Source organism: Pangasianodon hypophthalmus, chromosome 4 (assembly GCF_027358585.1).
Source record: "Pangasianodon hypophthalmus isolate fPanHyp1 chromosome 4, fPanHyp1.pri, whole genome shotgun sequence".
In the NCBI taxonomy this organism is placed as follows: Eukaryota; Metazoa; Chordata; class Actinopteri; order Siluriformes; family Pangasiidae; genus Pangasianodon; species Pangasianodon hypophthalmus.
In genome coordinates, this window is record NC_069713.1 from 4,513,974 (window position 1) to 4,540,152 (window position 26,179).

Genomic DNA, 26,179 nt, shown 5'->3' on the forward strand with positions numbered 1-26,179 from the left:
GCTACCAGCTACCCACAAAAACACACACTCGTACAAACATTACCTCTGATGATTCTAGCGCGCTGATGATCTAATCGTACACACCGCACAACAATTGCAGAAAAAGAAAATAAATAAACTGAGTACACAGTGCCAAAGAAATAAAACAGCAGCTCGCCGTCAGCAGACGTCACCGCAAGCAGCGATGCAGAGGAACATCTTTTTTCAAAAAAAAAAAAAAAAAAAAAAAAAAAAAAAAGGGGGAAACCTCCCAATCAACCGACCACACAGCCGGAACACAGGAACCGATGCAACACAGCCTCAGGCTTACAATACAACACTCACAGATGAGATATACGCACTATAAGCGCAAACAAGCAGCAACAAACTCCTGGAGCAGGACTCCAACAACTGCACCCTTTACAGTCAAGGCACAGACCTCTACAGGCTCCGACTCACAGGAGAAAACCCAAACGGGACGAAAACACACGGTAGACGAGCAAACCAACAAAAACTGCCACTTACCTTAGCAGCGCTGTGCTTTTAAAGGAGCTCCGTGGCTACCAATCGCTACAAATCAGTCGCATCTAGTGACGTCATACAGGTGCGGCACAGCACAAAACTTACCTCGATGTGTTTTTTTCAAATTAGAGGAAGAACTCTTGAATGCCGATATTTCAACTGGTCTAGGCAGGCAAAGTTGACATGACATAATGACACACTTACCCTTCTTCGCCTTCACTGCAGAAAGCTCCTTCAGGTGTGGCCAAGGATGCTGAAGTGCTGTATTTGAGCTGCTGCATGTTGAAGCATCCACCACACTTCCTCCCTCCTCCATGTTTAAACTAAATTGGCGCCAGGTGTCTTGAAGTCTGTCGTCTGCAAGTTTTCTATGCGCGATTTGATTCGACGGGAATCACGGGACTGATTATTCTCCTTAGCCAATCACCGCTGACAGAAAAAAAATAAACATATAAAGTAGCGACGGCAGGTTGAGGGAAAGTAGCGCAGTAAGAGTACCGATACAGCACTAAAAATGTACTCAAGTAAAAGTACACTGTTTTTAAACTACTTAATAAAGTACAATTCCTGAGAATAACTACTCAATTACAGTAACGAGAGTATTTGTAATTCGTTACTTTACACAACTGCTTGATTATAATGAGATCATCTCCATGTGTAACCAGAAGCCCCACTGTTTCAGACTAATATTGTAGGAGGAAATGTAAAGGCAAGTACAAACATTTTCTCAATGTTTATAGTTTCAAAAAAATCTAAACAATAATTCATATGTTTATACGGTCATTACACTTGATAAAAATAGGAAGAGACATTACATTGTCAGTGTTGTTTATAGGATGTTTTGTTGCAGATTTGTGCTGCTTTGTATTTTTTGTTGGCATTTTGATGTGCGGTTTTCATACACTACGCTTTGCCCACCGTCTTTTATGAAGGCCCCTTGAACCCCCTTGAACATTTCTGGCCTCATCCATGTTTTATGTGCTTTTACTTTGCTGTGCACATTACACACATGGATTACAAATTATTATATTCAAAACTGATTGTACAGTCCAGGCCCTTTTTATTACTCTGTGAGTAAAATCTTTCTGTGTGTCTTCCTCAGAGTGGGTGGTGGGGTATATAGTTGTACACAGGACAGTAGCATAAGAGGAGTGCTAATCATCACTAATAACTGTGAATATGCCCATGTGCAACTAGAATCAGGGGTTGTGTTACCCGAGAATGCGACCTGCTCCTGCTACAGATCCCGACTACATAGCTGTATCTCCTCCAGATAAGTGAGATAAAGTTAAAATATTATAAAGTGATCATTTTGTCAGGCCCGGGGCTCGAACCCGGCAAAAACGGAGAGAAACAAGAAGGCAATGGATCTCAAAAACGAAGACGAGGCAGGGGAACTGAAGACCGCCAAAAACTAAAAAGAGAAACAGGAAAAAAGACAAAAAACAAGGCAAGGGTGCTAGAAAAAAAAACACAGAAGATATTAACTCAAGAGAGGCAACGATAAAGACAACAGGGGATTAGGAAACAACAATAACCAAGCGGGGAACAAAGGCAAAAGGGACGGCTTACATACACAACGGGAACAAGACACAGGTGAAAGCAATGAAACCAATTACAACAAAGAAAAACTAAGGCTGGGCGACATCTAGTGGGGAAAAAAAACATAACACAACAAAAAGCACAGAAAAAAGCCCTGAACATGCCCCGATTGATTCCAACACTATCTGTAACTAGTTCCATTAGCAAATGCAACTTAAACAAACTAGCTAGCTAAGGGTGGAAAATGTAGTGAGTTATTAACTGCTTACCTTAATCCGGAATATACCATTAATAGACAGTTCAGATTCACTGTCACTCATGCATTTCAGCACCTACACAATGTTCATAGTGACAACAGGAACACTACTGTTCATTACAGGATATGACGACACGTGCGAAAAGTAGTTAAATATCATCTCCATAGCACACTGCATTTTTTTTAACTCAATAACAGAAAAGCCTCTGGTTATGCAGTTAGATATCATTTTAAAAGATTAAAACTTGAATGAGATAATTCAAAATACAGGAGTGTACAGACTGTTCTCAATGTACATGAGCAGACTGAATGGTGATAAGATATGTTTTAATCATTTCTGTTTAAATCTATTACAGTGTGGATGAGGTCAGGATCAAAATTATACTGCAGTTACCACTAGAGGGAGTCAAAGGCATTTTAGTTTCACTTTTCAATCACTGGCCACCACATGCTGAGTTACTGCAGCCTTCCTGTCAGCTCCAACTAGTCTGGCCATTCTCCTCTGACCTCTCTCATCAACAAGCTGTTTCTTTCTGTCTTTTTGTTTGTGTAATCTATATAGTCTGTTGTGTGTGAAAATCCCAGAAGATTTCTGAAATACAACTTCCTGCATGAGGTTATGAATCGTGCTGCTGCCACATGATTGGCTGATTGGATAATTGCATGAATGAGCAGGTGTACAGGTGTTCCTAATAAAGTGGACAGTGATAATATAATGTACATTTAGATATTTTGCCTATTTGCAGCCCTGTTACTCAGCTGAGAGTCAACCACGTCTGTGCTTAATAAGAAGTGATATATAAATAAATCATCCCACTCTCTATTTTCTCTCTCTCTCTTTCTCTGTAAGAACACAGGAAGTTGCAGTGTCTGTGTCCACTAAAATAGAAGCGTGCATCCACCCCTTAAAGAGAACACAGGAAGTGGTAAGGCTTTAACACACACCACTGCACTGTCAGTCAGTCAGTCATTAGAGAGACAGGATGGAGCTCAGTCCACTCCCTGTGATGCTCTGTGAGTAAATGTTCTCTTTGTGTCTTCATTAGAGTGAGTGATGGGGTATAAAGTTGTTCATCTGCAGTCTGAATGTCCTGAGTGATGAGCTTATTGTGTGATTAGGACATTGTGTGTACTTCAGCATGACTGCTCAGGTGGATCAGTGTATCCATATCTGTTAGGAGAAGGGTTTAGTGTGATGTGTAACTACTCTCAGTAACTATGATAATTCAACAGGTAAGAGTACAAGTAGAGCAAGTTTAAAACTCAGGGTTTTAATAATCTAATGAGTGTAAACGAGTCTGTATTGTTGGAATCTGTAGCTGATCTTCTGTGTCCTGCTGTCATCTGCTGCTCAGTGACAACCTCTCATGATCATGTGATCTGCTAAAAGAAAATGACTGGATGGTGTTCGTACTTTCACCAGTGGAAGTTATGGTTGTGACTAACTGAAATGTCTTTAGCTGCTGTGGTGAGACTCTGGTGGTCTTTCCTGTGCACAGAAAAGTTTTGAAAGAACCATGTTAGCTTTAAATAGACTTGCTGAGAAAATGCCTTATAAACTACATTTCAATTTTTGTTACTATTATGGATTGTGCAGGGAAACATCTCAGTACTGCAAGTTCACTCTAATACACACTAATACCAAACTAATGCACAGCACTTAAAAAAATAATCCCTAATCATTATTTAGCGATCTGTGTTAAAAATAAGAGCAATAATTGTGCAGAAACAAACACTTCTCATTAGTCCTGTACACACACAGAGCAGTGACAGTGTTAGAGGCCTGAGAGCAGAGACCAGGTCGCGGATGTGGTTTATTTTCTATTTTAAGGTAGTCGTGCAAATTCAGCAGTGAAGAAGGGGAGGAGGTGTGAAAGTGGACGCGTGAAAGCAAAAATAACACTTAAATTTTTAACTGTTGATATGGTGGACAAATTTAACTCCACTGACACTCACTGAGCTCTTTTAAAGCCAAAAGTTGACCAACCTGAAAATCACCATTTGAAGCCTGAGTCTCCACAGCAGAGCCAGTTGGAGACAAAACGACTATTCAGAGTGATAAGATTTCTGAACATACCCTCACTGGCCATTTTATTAGGAACACTATACTTCTATTACTGGACCACTCTTCTATTACTATTACTGGATATATTATTACTATATTTTTACTGTAATATCCCCCCAATGTGAATAAGGTCAGGATTACAAATGTACTGCAGTTACAGTAGCGTGCGTCAAAGACATTTTAGTTTGTCTTTTCAACTGCAGGCTGCCACCAGTCTGGTTACACTTCTCTGCCCTCTCTTTCCACACTACAGAAAATGTCATGCATGAAAAATCACACTAAACTAGTTACACATATCCATCCCCTCCAGGTTTAAAACACAGGGTTTAAATAATCTAACAAGTGTAAAGGAGTCTGTATTGTTGGAATCTGTAGCTGATCTTCTGTGTCCTGCTGTCATCTGCTGCTCACTGACAACCTCTCATGATCATTTGATCTGCTAAAAGAAAATGACTGGACAGTGTTCGTACTTTCACCAGTGGAAGTCATGGTTGTGAGGAACTGAAATGTCTTTAGCTGCTGTGTGTCACATAAGGAAGGCATAGACAGATGCATGTTTAGATTCAAGTTTAATAAAGATGAAAACAAAACTCAAAACAAGAACTAAGAACTCGTGGCAAAATAAAAGGATGAAGAAACATAACCATGAGAAATGAAAGCATAATGAGACAAAGAAAGACAAACAAAAGACAAAAGTGGTGTGCCAAACGGGACGTAAATACCAGTGCTAATTAACCAAAAATGTGAATCAAGTGTAACCAGTCATGTGACATGATCATGTGCAGTGCATTAGCTCATGGGAATTGTAGTCTAATGCTAATTTCAGCATATCCATGACAGAATCCCCATAATGCGCAGCTCCCGGCACATGAAAAAAGTTCAGCAGGAGGTCCTGGACACACAGACCTGATGTTGCTTAGCTGATCAAAGTTCTTTTGAGCACTATCACTCACGGGGCCGGAAGGAAGCGTGATGTCCTCCCTCTGGTACAGAGGCGGGGAGGTCTCCTCTGCACAGCCAAGGGGTGGCACAGTGTCCCAGGCCGAGCATGAGCGTGGAGTGTCAGCCACCACTCAGACAGTGGGGGGGAGCTACATTCTCTGTGAGACCAGAGGGGGGAATCAACACTCTCCGTGAGGCCAAGGGGGGGAGCGACAATCTGTGATGGACATTCTGGGAGTGATGTCCTCAGCTGAGCATGGAGGCGGAACGACTTCCCCAGCGGAGCAGGATGGTGGAGAGACATCCTCAGCTGAGGAAGGAAGCAGGAGGATGTCCTCAGTTGAGCAGGTAGACTGAGCAACATCCGAAGTGGGGCAGGGAGAGTGGGAGATGGTTTCGATTGAGTCAGGAATCCCCAGGTCAAAAAATTTTCTGAAGGGACGCATGGTGTCGAGCCATTCCTGAGTGGCCTTTACCCACGCTCCTTTCCCCTGTTGCTCGCACACCAGTCAGTTCCTCTCCAAGAACTCTTCCTGAACGGCGAGAAAATCCACTGCATCCATTTGTAGGTCTTGCGATCTGTAATGTAATGAAGGCTTGGACAGATACAAGTGCAGATTCACGTTTAATAAAGATGAAAACAAAACACAAAACAAAGAAACATTACCATTGTAACAAATCCGGCCTCTGTGGTTCCCCCTGATCGTCACCAGAGGTCACCATCACCCGAGTATTGACTTTCCCCTCGAGACTACATTTCCCATCACCCCGCACCCAGCACTGATTACGAGCTCACCTGCAGCCTATTACCGGGACTACTTAAGCCTCCGCCTCTCGCTCACTCATTGCGAAGTCTTGTTTTGCCCCGGCTAACATTTCTGAGCGTTTATATCTTCTCTGTTGGATTACTGTGTTTGACCTTGGACTGTTTCTTCTCGTTTCTGATTCTCTGCTGCCTGCCCTGACCTCGGACTGTTCCTTCTCGTTTCTGATTCTTTGCTGCCTGCCCTGACCATCTGCCTGTTTGATCACTCTGCCTTTGTTTTGCCTCTGATTACCCTGTTTCGCTGTTGCCCGACCACGCCTGTACGACTGTGTCTGCCTTTTATTAAAATGCTGCTAATGGATCCCCATTCTGTTGACTCCTCGTTACAGAAGACTTCGCCACCTCTCGATCCAGCAGCGGTCTACAGACTCTCTACCGAAGTCTCTGCCCAGGCTAACGTACTAGCCGCCCATCAACAACAGCTAGCACGTCTCACATCACTCACGGAGGAATTAGTAAAAACTTTGCAAGCGATACGGCTACCTCCTTCCGAATCTGCCTCACCGTCGCTAGAGCCAGCACCCCAAGCACCTCCCCCGAGTCATGCTACGGCTAGCCCTCGCTTAGCTTACCCGGAAAAGTTCGACGGCACACCGGCGAAGTGTAAGGGCTTTCTGCTCCAATGCTCCTTGTTTGTCTCGCAGCAGCCGGCGCTATATCCCACGGAAGAGAGTCGCATCGCTTTTGTCTGCTCTCTCCTGTATGGCAAGGCGTTAGACTGGGCCACCGCCGTGTGGAATTTCACTCGACCAGCCTTTTCCTCGTTCGAGGCGTTTTTGCAGCGATTCCGAGAAGTGTTTGATCTGCCCGAAGGAGGAGACGGAGCCGGTGAACAAATTCTCAAGCTGCGTCAGGGGGAAAAAACGGCGTCGGATTTTGCCCTATCATTTCGCACACTGGCTGCACAAACCGGATGGTCTGATGACCCCTTAAAGCTGCTTTTCCGCAAGGGTCTAAACCTGGAGCTACAGGCTGAGCTCGCCTGTCGAGATGAGGGCAAGACCTTAGATCAGCTGATTAATCTTGCCATTCGCATTGACAATCTAATTCGCTCTAGGAGACCCAGCAGGGGTTCGGCGCTTCGTTCACCGAGCCCTCCGCTAATGCCTGAGCAAGAGGCGATGCAGGTGGGGCACGCTCGTATCTCCCCTGAGGAAAGAGAGCGCCGTTATCGTAGAAACCTCTGCCTCTACTGCGGCCAAGCCGGTCATGTGAAAGCTTCCTGCCCCACAAGACCCAAGCAACACGCTCCCTCTGCGGTGAGTCAATCATCTCATATTTCAAAGTGTATTAAGGTATCTGTTAAATTAGCCTTTAGTAATGGGATGGTAGAGACAATGGCTCTAATCGATTCTGGAGCAGCAGGAAATTTTATTGATGCGGGTTTCGCCAAAGCTCATGACCTCCCTCTCATACCTTGTAAATCTCCTTTGGCAGTGGCAGCGTTAGACGGAAGACCTCTGGGCGCCGGTCAGGTCCTACACACCACCAATGACATCTGCCTGACTACTGGCGCCATGCACTCAGAAACCATTCGTTTCTTCATCATACAAGCTCCCAATAACCCAGTTATTCTTGGACTACCCTGGCTTCAGCTCCACGAACCACAGATCTCATGGACTGAGGGTCAAATCATTCACTGGTCGGCCAAGTGTTTTGTACAGTGTCTTCAGACCCTGGAACCAACGTCACTTAAAGCAGTCATCGTTAAGAAGGACCCTCCGCCCTCAGCCAACCTTCCTTCGGAGTATGCTGATCTAGCTGAGGCATTCAGCAAGTCCAACGCTGCCCAATTACCACCACACCGGTCTAGTGACTGCGCCATCGAGCTGCTCCCTGGTTCTACACCACCCAGAGGTAGAATCTTCCCTCTTTCGCAACCAGAGACTGAAGCCATGAAAGCCTACATTGAGGAAGAACTGGCTAAGGGCTTCATCGTTCCATCTACGTCTCCTGCTTCCGCCGGATTCTTCTTTGTCAAAAAGAGAGATGGGGGTCTTCGGCCCTGTATTGATTATAGAGGTTTAAACGAAGTAACTGTCAAGTTCCGGTATCCCTTACCTCTAGTTCCACCGGCTCTAGAGCAGCTTCGCTCCGCCAAATACTTCACCAAGCTCGATCTGCGCAATGCCTACAATCTGATTCGCATAAAGGAGGGGGACGAGTGGAAGACCGCCTTCTCCACCACTTCTGGGCACTATGAGTACCGGGTCATGCCGTTCGGCCTCGTCAACAGTCCCTCAGTCTTCCAGGCATTCATAAACGATGTATTCCGTGACATGCTGAATAGATGGGTCATCGTCTACATGGATGACATTCTCATCTACTCCGCCTCTCTTGAAACACACATTCACCATGTCAGAGCCGTACTACAACGTTTGATCTCCCACCAGTTATATGCCAAAGCAGAGAAATGTGAATTTCACCAGACTTCCACCACGTTCCTGGGATATGTGGTCAGTACTGAGGGAGTGGCGATGGACGATCGTAAAGTGCAGGCCGTCCTGAACTGGCCCCAACCTACGACTGTTAAGGAGATGCAGAGATTCCTTGGATTCGCCAACTTCTACAGACGATTCATCAGAGACTTCAGCTCCATCGCAGGCCCCCTGACTTCAATGACCAAGAGGAGGGGAGGACGCTTAACCTGGTCGCCCGTAGCCGACAAAGCCTTTAATCACCTCAAGGAACGGTTCTCTACTGCACCCATACTCCATCACCCTGATCCTGAACGCGAATTCATAGTGGAGGTAGATGCCTCCAGCACAGGCGTCGGGGCCATTCTTTCGCAACGTCATGGCAGTCCACCCAAACTCTTCCCCTGTGCCTACTTCTCTCGCAAGCTTAACCAAGCGGAACAGAATTATGATGTGGGGAACCGCGAACTATTGGCTATGAAGGCGGCGCTGGAGGAGTGGCGACATTGGCTTGAGGGAGCCAAATTTCCCTTCTCGGTTCTCACCGACCATCGCAATCTGGAATATCTCCGCTCTGCAAAAAGACTCAATCACCGACAGGCTAGGTGGGCGTTGTTCTTCACACGTTTCCAGTTCACAGTAACTTATCGTCCAGGTTCCAAGAACACCAAAGCAGATGCGCTTTCTCGCCAGTTTGAGTCCGCTTACGAACCCCTTTCTCCCGATCCCATCTTACCTACCACTCTCATCGTGGCACCAGTGCAGTGGGACATCATGACCGAAATTGCGGAGACACAGGGCACCGATCCCATACCGGCTGCATGTCCTCCTAATAGGACCTTTGTACCTCTTTCCCTGAGGAACAGAGCTATTCAACTGGCTCATGACCTCCCCGGCTCCGGACACCCCGGAATAACGGCTTCCATCCAACTCCTCACCAACAAATTCTGGTGGCCCTCACTCCGTACTGACACCATTGCATACATTAAGAACTGTGTAACTTGCAACGCCACCAAATCCTCCAAACAGTTACCGGCAGGTTTGCTCCAGCCTCTACCCATCCCCCAGAGACCCTGGTCCCACATCGCCATCGACTTCGTCACCGACCTCCCCAACTCCAGAGGCAATACCACCATTCTTACTGTGGTTGACCGCTTCTCTAAGTCCTGTCGCCTAATACCCTTACCCAAACTACCCACAGCCCTAGAAACAGCAGAGGCTCTGTGCAGCTATGTGTTCCGCTTCTACGGACTCCCTGAAGATATCGTCTCGGACAGAGGCCCTCAGTTCACTTCTCGCGTATGGTCAGCCTTCTTCAAACGTCTCAACATTAACATAAGCCTTACCTCGGGCTACCATCCTGAATCCAATGGGCAAACCGAGCGGCTCAACCAAGAAATCACCCGCTTCCTAAGATCCTACTGTCACCGCAACCAAGCTGATTGGAGCCGATATCTGTTTTGGGCAGAATACGCGCAAAATTCCCTGCGCAAACAATCCACCGGGCTTACACCCTTCCAATGCGTGCTGGGGTTCCAACCACCTCTCTTTCCCTGGTCCGGGGAGCCCACAGAATTACCTGCAGTTAATGACTGGTTCAGGAGGAGTGAAACCACCTGGAACGAGGCCCATACCCATCTCCAACGCGCCATCAGGAGACAGAAGGAACAAGCAGATCACCACCGACGTCCCAACCCTGAGTATGTCTCGGGATCATGGGTCTGGCTCTCCACTAGAGACCTCCGGCTCCGACTACCCTGCCGCAAACTCAGTCCCAGGTACGTGGGTCCTTTCAAAGTCATTAAACAAATAACCCCTGTTTCTTATCGTTTGGCTTTACCTCCACAATATCGTATCTCACCCACTTTTCATGTCTCCCTGCTCAAGGCCGCTGGTGCTCCGAGACAGGCGGATGACCTAGATGAGGCCCGGAACCAGGGACCCCCTCCCCTCATCATCGACGGTGAGGAGGCGTGTCAGGTGCAGGAAATCTTAAACTCTCGGCGCCGGGGAGGAGTCCTGCAATATCTCGTGGACTACGGACCGGAGGAGAGGTCCTGGGTCGATGCCAAGGACATTCTTGACCCATCTCTTACTACTGACTTCCACAGGACCCATCCGGATAAACCGGCCCCTCATCCTCGCGGAAGACCCCGGCGTCGTCTGCCTTCTCACGTCAGGAGCCGCTCGCAGGAGGGGGGCTCTGTAACGAATCCGGCCTCTGTGGTTCCCTCTGATCGTCACCAGAGGTCACCATCACCCGAGTATTGACTTTCCCCTCGAGACTACATTTCCCATCACCCCGCACCCAGCACTGATTACGAGCTCACCTGCAGCCTATTACCGGGACTACTTAAGCCTGCGCCTCTCGCTCACTCATTGCGAAGTCTTGTTTTGCCCCGGCTAACATTTCTGAGCGTTTATATCTTCTCTGTTGAATTACTGTGTTTGACCTTGGACTGTTTCTTCTCGTTTCTGATTCTCTGCTGCCTGCCCTGACCTCGGACTGTTCCTTCTCGTTTCTGATTCTTTGCTGCCTGCCCTGACCATCTGCCTGTTTGATCACTCTGCCTTTGTTTTGCCTCTGATTACCCTGTTTCGCTGTTGCCCGACCACGCCTGTACGACTGTGTCTGCCTTTTATTAAAACGCTGCTAATGGATCCCCATTCTGTTGACTCCTCGTTACAACCATGAGACATGAAAGCATAACGAGACAAAGAAAGACAAATGCAAGACAAAAGTGCTGTGCCAAACATGACTTAAATACCAGTGCTAATTAACCAAAAATGTGAATCAGGCGTAACCAGTCACGTGACGTGATAATGTGCAGTGCCATGGCTGATGGGAATTGTTGTCTAATGCTAGTTCTGGCATATCCATAACACTGTGATGAGCCTCTGCTAGTCTTACTTCTACTGAGAAATCTACTGAGAAAATGCTTTATAACCTGCATTTCCATTTTTGTTATTAGTATGTACAGGGAAACATCTCAGTACAGCAAGTTCACTCTAATACACACTAATACCAAACTAATGCACAGCACGTCTTTCTAAATAATCATTAATCATTATTTACCGATCTGTATTAACCCTTGTGTGGTGTTCATATTTTTGTTAATCAGCCAGTGTTCCTGGGTCTGGTGGACCCGCTGCATTTTTTGGGTTTTTAATTCAACACAATCAAACAATTTTATGTTAAAAAACTCAACAGATGTTTACTTCATCCCAATTACAAGCAATATAAACAACATATATGGTTAATATTTGCCCTTTACCTTTGTTAGACCACATTTATGAATTAAATTGCTACTCGTTTTTTGTTTGTTTTTTAATAAAATGTAAGAAAAAAATGAAAATCAATTATAATCAAGATATGAGAAAAAAATTCAACAAATTTACAAATGAAGCAAGGTTTTTCATAACTAGTGATTCTTATTTATTTGAACTTCATTAGAAATTTAACCCATTCAGGTCAGTTTACACAACACATGCTGAACACATACAGGAACCATGTCACCATGTCTTTGACATATTGGACATCTCAGCACACAATGCCTTTGTCATCTGGATGGCACTGAACCCAGAGTGGAACAGAGGGAAGCTCCAGAGGAGATGCCCCTTTCTCTTCCACTCTGGGAAAAGCACTGGTGAGTTGCACCTCAAATCTAGAGAAGACCACATGTTCCAAGATGTCAAAGAATATCAAGAGCGGCCAGCATAGGGTCCTCCTTTTGCAGCTGTAGGCAGTCACCAGCTTGTCCATGTTGCATGGAAAAGTTCTCTGCCAGTTTCTGCATCCCACAGGGATTCTGTGGATTCCCCTTTGGACCTGAAAACTCCAGCAATGATAAGAACCCCTAAGTAGGCATGTAAATGGGTTTGGTCCATCTTCTTCCACCTCTCTCTCCAAAAACACGCCTTCCTTCTAAATTAGTGCAATCCAGAATAATTTTCTGGATGGAATCTGGGATGAAAAGCTCAAAAGAAGATGTGAAGTCCTGCACATGAGTAACTGCCATCTAAGTTGGCCCTGGTTGCATCCTTATCACATTGGCAGCCATGTGGAGTGGCTCATTTCTTGGGCAAGAAGACCATTCAATTTCACAATTTTTTGACATCCATATTTCTTCACTTGCTAGCTGCTGATGGGCTTGTTCTGGTCCTGGAGCTGGCTGCTGATGGGCTGGTCCCGGGTCTGGCTGCTGATGGGCTGGTCCTGGGTGTGGCTGCTGACAGGCTGGTCCTGGGGCTCATCTTCATTTTGGAACTAGCTGATGCTCAATCTCATCCTCTTCTGTCACACTCTGAATTTTCAGAAATGTGATCCTCACATTCTGAAACCTCTTCCTTTACATCATCCTCAAAAGCTTCTCTCTCTTCCAAAATCAATTGCAAGACCTTCTGAGCAGAGAATCTTTTGGCCATCTTGATCAGTTGTGATAAGGAACCACACTGGCAAAGCTATATTTATTGTGTCACTCCCCCAATTTGCAGCTGGGATAGAGTATGAGCAAATAAAGATTTGTTCCCACAAGACAGAGGGTAAAATGTGCGGGAATGTGAGAGCAGACAGGAATCAGTGCTTGAATTTTGCAAAAATGTTGCAACCTTGTGTGGGGAAACACAAAACTCACACTCTCACACACACACACATACACACATACATACATACATACATACTAACAGCAGGTCCAGACAGAAAGAGGACAGTGTAGGTACACAGGACCTACAATTTCCATACTTTTATTAGCCCCGGGACCGAACATCCTGTATGTAATATAAATGTGTAGGGGGGGTGTACAGTGAGTGGTCATTGAAAATGTGTTCTGATATACGTTCTTCACAGAAAATGAGCCAAGGCCAGTGAGTCTGAGTTTGAAAAAATAATTAATCGTATAATTTTTCTTTTGATAAAAAATGAAAACGGGTCTCACAGACCCGAACACCATACAAGGGTTAAAAATAAGGGCAATAACTGTGCAGAAACAAACACTTCTCATTAGTCCTGTACACACACAGAGCAGTGACAGTGTTAGAGGCCTGAGAGCAGAGACCAGGTCGCGGATGTGGTTTATTTTCTATTTTAAGGTGGTGGTGCAAATTCAGCAGTGAAGAAGGGGAGGAGGTGTGAAGGTGGACGTGTGAAAGCAGTAACTAACTTTTTAACTGTTGATATGGTGGGCAAATTTAACTCCACTGACACTCACTGAGCTCTTTTAAAGCCAAAAGTTGATCAAGCTGAAAATCACCATTTGAAGCCAGAGTCTCCACAGCAGGGCCAGCTGGAGACAAAATGATTATTCAGAGTGATAAGATTTCTGAACATACTAATTAAATATATTATTACTGGAACACTCTACTGTTACTATTACTGAGCATATTATACTATTACTATACTATTATAGTATAAAAGAGGTGTTGGAAGTGTTATTTAAATTTTTACACTCAGGAGTAAAAATGTACTGCTGTTACCAGTAGAGTGCATCAAAGTCAAATTAGTTTCACTCTTCAACCACAGGCCACCACCAGTCTGGTCACACTTCTCTACCCTGTCTTTCCACACTGCAGAATTATTCATGCATGAAAATTGCACTTAAATAGTAGTTCCAATACAGTGTGAAAGTCTGTTGCTTTTATGTCCTAGAGATAAGATTATCACTCGTCAATAATAATATCCGCTGCATATTTGGTTACGTTGTGCAATAAAGTGAAATAAAGTGAAACAAACACCTTAATGAGCAGAATAGTGACTTTTGTATAAGTTACTGTAGCTTTTGTTTATTTATTATTAAGAGAGCTTACTCTCTTTTGTTTATTTCTTACAGATGGTAGTTTAGATTTCCTGAATAAGATTTTAATCGTGTGGGTTCATTGTGCCTAAAATGTGCTGTTTTCATTAATAGACTGAATATTTTCCATATTTATGTCATGTTCTGTTTCTGTTTCCTTTTTAGTGCTGATTTCACTTATACCAGTGGCTCGTGCTCAAGGTGATTAATATACAGTTTATCCTTTATATTGTGTGCATATCTGATTTGTTTTGGGGCTGAGGAGTTTGTGCACAATTTTTTACTAGTTTATTAATGCCGTAAACAAAGGGATTAACATTATTATTTTTATAATTTTAGGAATTATTATAGCCGTAAACAAAGGAATTAACATTAACTTAGTTATTTCATTCTTTGTTCTCGTACCATCTCATGTGTACATTCACTTTGTTCTCTTGGTAAATTCACTCACACTGTGTGGCTCTTCATTTACTTGTTACCTTTTTACAAGAATTACTTTTACTTAAGGTAAATAGTGTTATAATATAAGAAAAGGATGACAAACAAAAGTTTAGATGTGAATAAATAGTTTTTTGCTTACATAGTTTTACACTGCTTAAATGCCTTAACATATTAATTATAAAACAGCACAAGTTTAATGACAGCAGCACATGGGAACAACTGACATAAATAGTGCTAAATAAAATGTTCCATGATGCCCCTGATTTCTTAAAAGTAAGTAGGTTACACATATCAGTATCAACAAGTAACAAAAAACATCTACTCATACTCGGTCTAATTAAATGATATTAGTAGTGTACACTTGGGGAATGACTCTCAGAGCTCAGAGACTTTCACTTCCCTGTCTAGTAGACACTAATTTCTTTCACAGGAATCATCATCATGTGTTTTGCAGTAGCTTTTGGGTTTTATATTAAGTTTGCAGTAGAATTGTGGTGAGTCAGTCTGATTAATAGTACACAGTGAACATTAAGAAAGAAGGCAGTAAATCTCACTTTGTGTTTGCTCTGCCATTATCTGATTTATTAGAAGATCATTTGAGGCATTGGAATTATAAGATTTTATCTGAGAATTCTGTAATTTTGAGAGATTTTGATTATCAGCATCATCCACATCAGTCTCTGTCTCATCACCTGAGGTAGAAGTCACTCACAGCATTTAAATACGAGCCTCATTATCTTCTCTTCACTTGACTGATGTCTGTTCACACTAACAGTGCTGGGGAAATAATCCCTGATTCACTTCTGTTCTGTTGACTATATTTCTAGTTATTAATGTCTTTGTATTAGGTCATTTAAATATTTTATAACTTTGTCTGCTGTCTTCTGTTCAAAATGTGTAATCACTCTTCCTTGTTTTAATGATGATGTGATGGCACAGGAGCATCGCAGACATTTTGAGAGCCACTATCTGATTACAAACTGAATTGATTAGACTTATGTCTGTTTCTATGTAACTAAAATAAAAGTTTCTATACAGCTAAAATTTTTTATCTGAGCCTTCGTGAAACACACTTAGCTAGAGAGGTGATTTTTTGATTTTCATCAAGTTTGGATGTTACCAGAAGTCAACTGTAGCAACGTCTAATGAATTTTTCCAGACTACATCACATATATTCAATAAAGTCCATATTAAAAAATAGACAAAAGTGATTGAACCTTATAATTTCAAGTACTTATATAGACATGCATACAAAACATGTTTCTTCTTCACTAACACTCCAGGCTGATCCTTCTTTCATGGTTCGACTGAAATGAAAATGATAATTAATGTTTCTCGGGTAGATGATCACGTTTAGCTACAGAATGCCTGTAGATATTTTGGGAAAAAGTCCTCAGTCATGGCTTTACTACAGGAAGTCATGCTTTTGCTAATTTTTAAGAAAATGCAGATATGTTCAGATGATGGCGCAGGATCCATAAAGTTCCATAAAATAACAATCTAAAATCATCAAATACAGAGCTTTACACTTCAATCCAATCATGAATTTTGTTACATTGAAAATATACTGAATACCAGCCGTGTAAGAAAACATACAATTGTAACATCTTGTATGAAATGTTAAATATAAATGTTTGTTTTAGACACAAAGCATATGTTAAAGCACAGTGAATCTACTGCTTATGTTGTAAAGTGAAAAGCAGCTCTGACACCTTCATCATTTCATACCAACAGCAAAACCCAAACCGACTGTGAGAGTGAATCCTCAGAGCTCCGTCTACACTGGAGACACCATCACTCTGAGCTGTGAGCTGCAGCAGTCGACTGGATGGGAGTTTCTCTGGCACAAAAAAAATCAGCACTTACAGCTTCTGAACAGTGAACAAGCACACACACAAGTGACAGTCGATAATGCAGGAGAAACAGTGTATCAGTGTCGCGCACGCAGGAGAGACTACTTCTACTACTACTACAACTACAACAACGGCTACTACTACACAGAGCTCAGCGATTCTGTCAGGATTACAGTGAGAGGTATGTCATGATTTTTTTTCCCTTTTTCACCACAGGTTTGTTAGAAGGAGTAAGAAAAAATATTGCTTAACTATTGTAATTCCTTGTTATTCCAGAATGTTTAAAATAATCCTGAAACATGTTTTAAAGGTATTTTTCATTTGTGGCTGCTGAGATCCAATGCAAAAGTTTAAGAACATGTTATTTAACAAAGAAAAATAAGAAAAGGGGTAAAGCTATAACTTTAAGTTTTCCATCATGGAAAAGTCTTCAGGACAGAGGAGTTTATGATTTGCTGTTTCCCTGTAACATGACAAGCTGCAATTTTTTTTTATTCATTAAAAAAGTGAGAAAAATGTGAGGCTTGTGAGGAAATGACTGTTTATAGCTGCTGTAATGTAAGTGAGAACAGGAACTAACTTGTTTTGCAGACATTCCACAACAATAAATGTAACTATAAATGGATGACAAGTACAATGTGTCATTCATTAATAAATTAAAAATTGTAATCATTGGAAATTTGCTGTGGTTTAAACGGAATAAAACACATGAGGACATGCTGGTATAGGAAAATAATCTGTACTTTGGGGTGATAACAGTAACTCACTTTATACCATGACCACATCATTCAGTATTTTTCTATAAAATTGTGAGACAGAGTGTTTTATTACTTACTTAAACTTTGTTAAAAGAAGGAAAAAATACACAGTATATAGTACATCTGAAACCAGAAGTCTCCAATGTGTGAGAAATGTAAGAAATTATCTTCACTTTTTTACAGTCTAAACTCAACATACTATATTGAATAGAATAATAAGTAGTTACAAATACTATATATGGAGATATTTTGTAAATACTGATAACATGGTTACATGTGTGTAACTAAACACCTGAACTACACAAACTGTTGTAAAGTCATAAGGGTTAAGCACAAATTTACTGTAATTAAAAACATAAAATAGTACACAAAACCTGCCCCATGCTGTAATCTTAATTATAATTTTCCATTTCAGTTAACCTTTGAAAATTTGTACAAATTATTGTGGGTATGAGTCACACTGAAACTGTTTTACTAAAGAAGACTGGGTTTTTGTAGGAAAAACTATATTTATGATTATGACTAGTAAAGATGACTGCAATTTAGACATATAGTTACACTCATCTAACTACACATTATTAGTGTTTTATCCATAGTTAATATTTGTAACTATTGCTCACTGCTTAGTTGGGCTTTTGTAGTTAGACAGTGCTGTGTAAAATTGTAAGTGTTTTTATTTATTTATTTTATTTATTTATTTATTTATTTTTTGCACAATGCTGTTCTGCTTGCTTCTACCAGTGACAGAATCACAAATATAGAAATGCAATGATGATCATCAGTCCCATAAAGACTACAGACTACACTGTCCTGTACAGTTTAACTGAATTCAGATGTGGTGTTTACTTTAAAAAACAAACATTTCAGACTTAATATTGAGGAAATGTGCAATTAGTCATTCATGAAAAAATTCTTACTGTGTGCATTAAATAAATCTAGAAAAAAATCATTTTGTATTTCCTGTGTAACAGAGAGACCACGGGCAGTACTGAGTGTATCTCCACAGAGCTGGCTGACTGAAGGAGACTCAGTGACTCTAAGCTGTGAGGTTACAGACTCCTCTACAGACTGGACATTCAGCTGGTACACAACTGTTCCCTACAGAGACGGCTTAACTCAAATAAAACATAATCGTGGCTATAGCATGTATGTGGAGCTCCTCTCAGACAGCAGCAGAGGATCTGGAGGCAACTACACTCTCATTCCTGCTGCTCTGAATCACACAGGAGTTTATATGTGCAGAGGAGAGAGAGGAGAACCAGCCGTTCACACACAGTACAGCAATCCACAGCCACTATGGATCACTGGTGAGGAAAATTAACTGTTGTGTTGAAGTGTAGAATAGAAAAGTGTGAATGTAAGATCAGATTAATGCAACATTTATTTATTAATATGTATAAGGGAGTTAAAGAGCCCTAAGTGCTGGTAGAGGCTTATTGTCACGATTTCCCTTGTGTTCCTCTGTATTTTGTGATGTCTCTGCCCCTTTGGATGTCTTTACCATTGGGTAACTTTTCTGGGTAACATACAGTAGTGGCCAAAAGTTTTGAGAATGACACAAATATTAATTTTCACAAAGTATGCTGCTTCAGTGTTTTTAGATCTTTTTGTCAAATGTTACTATGGTATACTGAAGTATAATTACAAGCATTTCATAAGTGTCAAAGGCTTTTATTGACAGTTACATTAAGTTTATGCAAAGACTCAATATTTGCAGTGTTTTTCAAGACCTCTGCAATTCGCCATGGCATGCTGTCAATCAACTTCTGGGCCATATCCTGACTGATGGCAGCCCATTCTTGCATAATCAATGCTTGGAGTTTGTCAGAATTCGTGGGTTTTTGTTTGTCCACCCACCTCTTGAGGAATGACCACAAAGGTCTGAGGAGTTTCCTGGCCGTGGACCCAAAATTTCAATGTTTTGTTCCCCGAGCCACTTAGTTATCACTTTCGCCTTATGGCAAGGTGCTCCATCATGCTGGAAAAGGCATTTTTCGTCACCAAACTGTTCTTGGATGGTTGGGAGAAGTTGCTCTCGGAGGATGTTTTTGTACGATTCTTTATTCATGGCTGTGTTCTTAGGCAAAATTGTGAGTGAGCCCACTCCCTTGGCTGAGAAGCAACCCCACACATGAGTGGTCTGAGGATGCTTTACTGTTGGCATGACACAGGACTGATGGTAGTGCTCACCTTTTCTTCTCCGGACAAGCTTTCTTCCAGATGTCCAATTGAACCTCTCTCCTTGAAGTTCTTGATGATCTGATAAACGGTTGATTTAAGTGCAATCTTACTGGCAGCAATATCCTTCCCTGTGAATCCCTTTTTGTGCAACGCAATGATGACTGCACGTGTTTCCTTGCAGGTAACCATGGTTAACAGAGAAGGAACAATGATTTCAAGCACCACCCTCCTTTTAAAGCTTCCAGTCTGTTATTCTAACTCAATCAGCATGACAGAGTGATCTCCTGCCTTGTCCTCATCAACAATCTAACCTGTGTTAACAAGAGAATCACCGACATGATGTGAGCTGGTTCTTTTGCGGCAGTGGAAATGTTTTTTTTTTTTGGGGATTAAGTTCATTTTCATGGCAAAGATGGACTTTGCAATTAATTGCAATTCATCTGATCACTCTTCATAACATTCTGGAGTATATGCAAATTGCCATCATAAAAACTGAGGCAGCAGACTTTGTGAAAATTAATATTTGTGTCATTCTCAAAACCTTTGGCCACAACTGTACAGGACTCAGGAGATGGTTGAGGATGTATGTACAGGAGGATTTTATTTTAATTTAAAAGCCAGAAAGGTAGAGCAGGTAAACATTACTGATACATGAATATGCAACCAAACAGGTTTAAATCCAAATCCAAATACAGATACAGATATGGCTATTCAGAGCAAAAACAGATGCAGGTACAGATGATGTCATTATGTTACACTGTTAGTAAACACAATGCAAATAACAGAGGTGTAAAGCAGGCAAGAGTCAAACACGCTGAAGCACTGTACAAGAAACCAGAGGACAAATCCAAAAGACTAATCAAAAGACAAGGCAAAGAGTCTAAACAGGGCAATGACAATCACAAACTAAACATGGCTCTGAACTTGCACAAACCCTGGGATTGGCAAGACTTTACATCATGTATAAGACCATGTGCTAGCCTAATATACTCTACAATGAGGAAGTGACCTGGAGGTGGTGTGATAGAGCTAGACTAATACTCAGGTGACAGTGACATCTGGTGGTGAAGAGGCGTAATGTCCCCCGCTGATGTGATTCCCTGAGTGTGTGCACCTGTTCCTCACTGTAAAACATTTACTGTAATATTTACAGTAATTTACTAGGAGCAAATAGCAAATGGCAGTAAATAACCATAAACATATTTACTGTAAAGTATTCTAATATCTTTACAGATAATTCCTGTTATTATTCCTCCATATTTCCAGTAATATACTGTAAATTCTGGAAGCAAAATACTTGTAAATATATTTTTAGTATAAAATGAAATATAATCCATACATTAGTCTCCTCAATCTTGTAAAAGTTACAGCAATATACTTGTGTTCTGTCGCATTATATTACATGATTGCTCTTCAATTTTTTTATTTAAATGTCTCTTTTCTGTGTTTAAGGTGAATCTCCTCCAGTCTCTCTGATCATCAGTCCCAGCAGAACTCAACACTTTACTAATGACTCTCTCTCACTGAGCTGTGTGGACCAGAGTAACTCTACTGGATGGACAGTGAGACGATACACACACAGTGAGGGAGTGTTAGATTGTTCACGGTGGGGATCAGTTACAGGATCTACATGTAAAATCAGCTTCCTCTCCACATTACACACTGGAGTTTACTGGTGTGAGTCTGAATCTGGAGAAAACAGTAATCCTGTAAACATCACAGTGCATGGTGAGTCTTCATGTAGTGTGTTTATTCCTAAAGGAAAAGGGAAATGGTTTATAGAATATTCAGAGCTCTGAGTTTCTAATTTGGGGACATGGTTCCGGAAAAAAAAAGATTTTTATATTTATTTTTTACATTTTTTTCAGTACATTACCTGTACATTTTTATAATTCTGAGTATGGAGACATGTATAGATACTAGTAGTAGATACTAGTTTTATTAGTTGTGCTGCTGCTTCCATAATTCAGTTGAACATTTTCTCATGAGCTAGTTTTTGCAGTTTTCTGTAGACTTGAATTAAATACCTGCAGACTCCACAGATTTAGAGGGTTTTAAGTTATATACTGATAAATTAGAGAACTTTTATTTATATTATCTACACACACATCATAGTGTGTGGATTTCCTTGTTTGTGATTTTCTGTGTTCTAGATGGTGATGTGATCCTGGAGAGTCCTGTCCATCCTGTGACTGAGGGACATCCTCTGACTCTACGCTGTTTATATCGGAGCACAAATTCCTCAAACCTCCGAGCTGATTTCTATAAAGATGGATCAGTTCTCCAGACACAGACTACAGGAGAGATGATCATCCGAACTGTCTCAAAGTCAGATGAAGGTTTCTACCACTGTAAACACCCAGAGAGAGGAGAGTCACTGAAAAGCTGGCTCTCAGTCAGACGTGAGAAACCTTGTGAGAATTTCTTTTTTATTTGATTCTCTTTTTAATAACAGTTTATATGCACAGCGTTTAAATGCTTAAATTCTGTAAATTCTCTCCTCAGTCTCAGGTTCTAGATCCGGTGGTGTAACAGTAGGAGTGGCTGTGGGTTTGGGATTTTTGTTCATCGCTTTGCTGATTTTAATGATCCTGCTGTGGTCCTACAAAAGAAAAAAAGGTCTGATAACTGCTTCAGCTATGTTATATAGAATATAATCAGGATTTCTAAAGAATAAAGCAAATTTTAATGTATCACATTACTGTGGAAAAATAACTAAAGGTTACTTGAATAAATAACTAAAAGTGTTGAAAAGATCTTGTTTGGAATATTTCACACTTAAGTCATTATTATGGTCTGAGATATCGTCCTGATTACAGTGTAAGAAACAGCTTAAATACAATGTAGATTATAAAATAAATAAAAATTACTTGCACATACTAAATATAGATATACTAACTGTAATGTAGTAATTAATACATATAATAATATTATTGAATAATATGAATATTATAAACCCAAAACCTTTTGTAAAGTCATATTTTCAGCTAAAAAAATCTATTTCAGAAAATATGGTGAAACATGTGATGAAGGTTAAGAACTAATTCAATGTAAAGAAAATATATGTATTTAATTTAAATATTTTTACTTTTTTTCAGTTAATATTTTTTCAAATTCTCACAAATTATTCTGGGTGTGAGATCTGTCATACTGAACCCGGTTTAATAATGGAATCTGAGTTTTTGTGAAATCATTAAGTTTAGTTGTAAATAACTTTACTACAGGTTTTGCAGTTCAGACGTGTAGTTACACTCATTTAACTACATACTGTTATTAGAATTATATCCATAATTAATATTTGTACCTATTCCTACTGTACTGTAGTCTCTCTGGTTATTATGCTGTAATCAGTTCTGTGTAAAATAAAATGTTTCTGTAACTATTTACACCCTGTTCAGATGTAGAATCTGTCTCCCTCTACAGAAAAGCAGCAGAAAACCAATCAGACATCAGAGCAGAATCAGAGCCGGTCAAGAGCTGAAGACTCTCAGTCAGGACACACACCACTTCAGGCTGGTCAGACACTGTCTCAATCACTTTATTTCTACATTTATTAGAAGAATAGAAACACACATCTTTCTTTGAAATTCATTGTAAAATTATCATCTCTTTAATACACAACATGAACAGCTTTTAATAAATTCAGTTGTTTTATTTGTTTGAAATCTATTTTGTAATCTACAGTAGCATTTATAACAAATTCAGAACTCTTCATTCTGTTTTCTCTAGAAAGTGAACATATTTATGATACTGTGGATCAGGCAGATACGAGTAGAACAGGTAGCTTTATTTCCTCTTGCATTAGGAGACTTAACTATAGATTAACTCTATACAGTAAAGCACAGAAGTGTCTTGTAGTGATTAACACACTGCACTGTGTTCAGGTGAAGCTGCAGCTGAGAGTGAAGCCACTTACACACAGATCTCGAAGAAAAAGAAGACAAACAGGAACAATGGTAGAGAATTTTTAATGCTGGTACATTTCATGTATTTATTAAAAAACAAAATCAGCAAATAATATTTGAAATCTTAATAAATCTTAATCTCAATAACTTGTCACATTAACAATCTGCATCCAAGTATCTGAGGTCATAAGCTGCAATTTTCCTCCAGATCAGCGACTCAGTTCCATCACAGTCTCCATTAAAAAGTCGGTGATGTGTTCTGCATAGCATTAATCATAAACTTATCACACATTCGAACAGATGCCTCATGCTGATGATAGAAGAAGCTGAAGAAAGTAACCTCTAGAGTTTAAAAATCTACTCAGCTAGAGTTCAGTGAGGTTTTGGCAGGAGACTGATAATGACTTATGTGTAAATTTATGAGTTATGACTGATGTATTACAAGGCTAAAGATCATTGGGATGGTTTTGTTCTCTGCTACTGCAGGTGCTGATGCTGAAGCTGGTGTTAGTGATGTGATTTATGCTAATCTTGAACTAAAACCAATGAAAAATGAAAACAGAATAAAAGGTAAAGCAAAATGAAGACATTTTATTTTGTGTCATAGTTCACCTTCACCCTACTCTTATTTTATGTAATGAATAAAACACTCTGTTGTGCTGTTATAGGAAAATAATCAATGACAGTGTGGTGTGATGAAGCAGAGCTACTGCTTCAGAGTTCCTACCCTGAAGGTGATTATTTTCCTATTACAGCACATCCCAAAGTGTTTTACCACAGCAACTTCCCTATTTAATTCATTAAAGAGTGACATGTCATACTTTTCATCCATTTATTTTTTGTGAGATTTCTGCAAAAGTTAGTTCCTTTTACCACTTGTGTTTCATCACGTATAAACAGTCGTTCCTTTATCAGCTTCTCTTTTTTCTCTTAAAGTGATAAAGCTTAGAGTCCTCTGTCCTGAAGACTTTCCCATGTTAGAAAATTTCCTGACTGTTACACAGTGCTGACACTGGAGACTCCTTCCATAAATGTTAAATAAACTTCTAACAGAAAAATCCATATTAACACTTACATTTTTTTTTTGTTAAACAACATCCCTTAATCTGTTTATTCACATAATCTATCACTTTATTTATGTAATCTGTTACTTTATTTGTGTAATCTGTTACTATAGAAGTGATATCATATTAGAACAATTGGCATTAATATAAACGTGTGATTTGCAGCTGCACTACTGTCAGAGCTGCTGTTATAGAAAATTAATCAACACCTTCTGACCAATCAGAATCCAGAATTCAACACTGCTGTGGCCTAATGTATTTTACTTGTGTATGATTTAATATCCAGATCATTTTCTATTTAATACTTTCGATGACTTGTAATTTTTCAGGAAATTAATTAAGGATATCTTGATTCCCACTCGAAAAGGCCAGTGTTTTAAAGGTGCATTGGGTAGAACTTGGCATCTAGCAGTTACAGTATCCATGTACACAAAACCCCGCCTCACAGAATCTGCAAGATTTCATCCATGTTAGATTGGTAGCTGTCTAGATAACTTTCCATCATCTCATTCTACTTGGACAGTTATGACATAGTTAGCTATGAACATGCAAAATACTGACACGCCAAATAACTAACTGATTTCTTGCTGCGGTCACTGATTCAAAAAGTTAATTAGTTTGTAACATCAGTGATAGCAATGTGAGGAGAAATGTATTTCTAAACATATTTATTGCAATCTCTTTCTTTCTCCCTGCAGTGAGCCGTGTGTCTGTGTCCACTGATGAAGCTACAGTTATCAAACAGATCGCTGGAAAACCGTGATTTGTGATTGTCTTCTGTTTTTCCTAAAATGCTCAGAGTAGTAAAGTCTGCTCATCCCCTTCCTGTACCCAAGAAACATTACTTATCATTTTTTACTGCTTTTCCTTTTCTACTTATTCTGTACACTTATTATTAAGGGAAGAAATATAATTAATTTTATATACATGTGGCTCATTTGCACATTTTGACACATTTAAAAAGAAATTTGTAATACGATTACTTTTATTAATGCACTTTTAACTGGATACAAAAACAAGTAAAAGAAAAATAAAAAAAAAACTATATGGACAAAAGTATTGGGACACCTGACCATTACACCAACAGGGACTTTAATGACATCACATTCTAAATACATTAATTTGGAGCTGGTCCCCCCTTTGCAGCTCTAACAGCTTCCACTCTTCTGGGCAGGCTTTCCACAAGATTTGCGTGTTTCTGTGGGAATTTTTGCCCATTCATCCAGTAGAGCATTTGTGAGATCAGGCACTGATTTTGGACGAGAAGGCCTTGCTCGCAATGTATTCCAGTTCATCCCAAAGGTGTTGATTGGCATTGAGGTCAGGGCTCTGTGCAGGCCAGTCAAGTTCTTCCACACCAAACTCATCCAATCATGTCTTTATGGACCTTGCTTTGTGCACTGGGGCACAGTCATGCTGGAATAGAGGTAGTCTTCTCAAATAACAAAGTGTTCTCTTAAAAGCAGAAACTCGATCCTGCAGTATTATTCAGTGTAAGTAGAGGATCTCAGTGCGGTAAAGTTCAGGAGTAAATGAGGAATCAAACAGAAGTGTTATTACTCTTACTGCATGTCTACACACTGGTACACTGATGTACAGGACTAACATAACACTGAAAATGTCCAAAACACAACACAGG

General features: G+C 40.7%; 2 protein-coding genes across 2 annotated transcripts in view; both read left to right on the forward strand.

Annotated features, from left to right (window-relative positions):
- Positions 1-3,243: 3,243 nt before the first annotated feature.
- The window catches only part of LOC117597092 (leukocyte immunoglobulin-like receptor subfamily B member 1), a 42,281-nt gene continuing 19,345 nt past the window's right edge, over positions 3,244-26,179 (forward strand). The window contains exon 1 of the mRNA XM_053233263.1: positions 3,244-3,313. The gene's annotated coding sequence lies outside the window, so the exon portion shown is untranslated. The remainder of the gene's footprint in view (positions 3,314-26,179) is intronic.
- LOC113547236 (leukocyte immunoglobulin-like receptor subfamily B member 2) lies at positions 12,118-25,756 on the forward strand. The gene is made up of 12 exons (XM_053233262.1): positions 12,118-12,196; positions 12,689-12,769; positions 14,504-14,539; positions 16,514-16,813; positions 18,362-18,697; positions 21,024-21,299; positions 21,725-21,973; positions 22,083-22,190; positions 22,327-22,331; positions 23,003-23,087; positions 23,456-23,527; positions 23,978-25,756. Exons 1-12 carry the CDS (start codon positions 12,118-12,120, stop codon positions 24,058-24,060), a joined length of 1,710 nt encoding a protein of 569 aa, XP_053089237.1. The 3' UTR covers positions 24,061-25,756.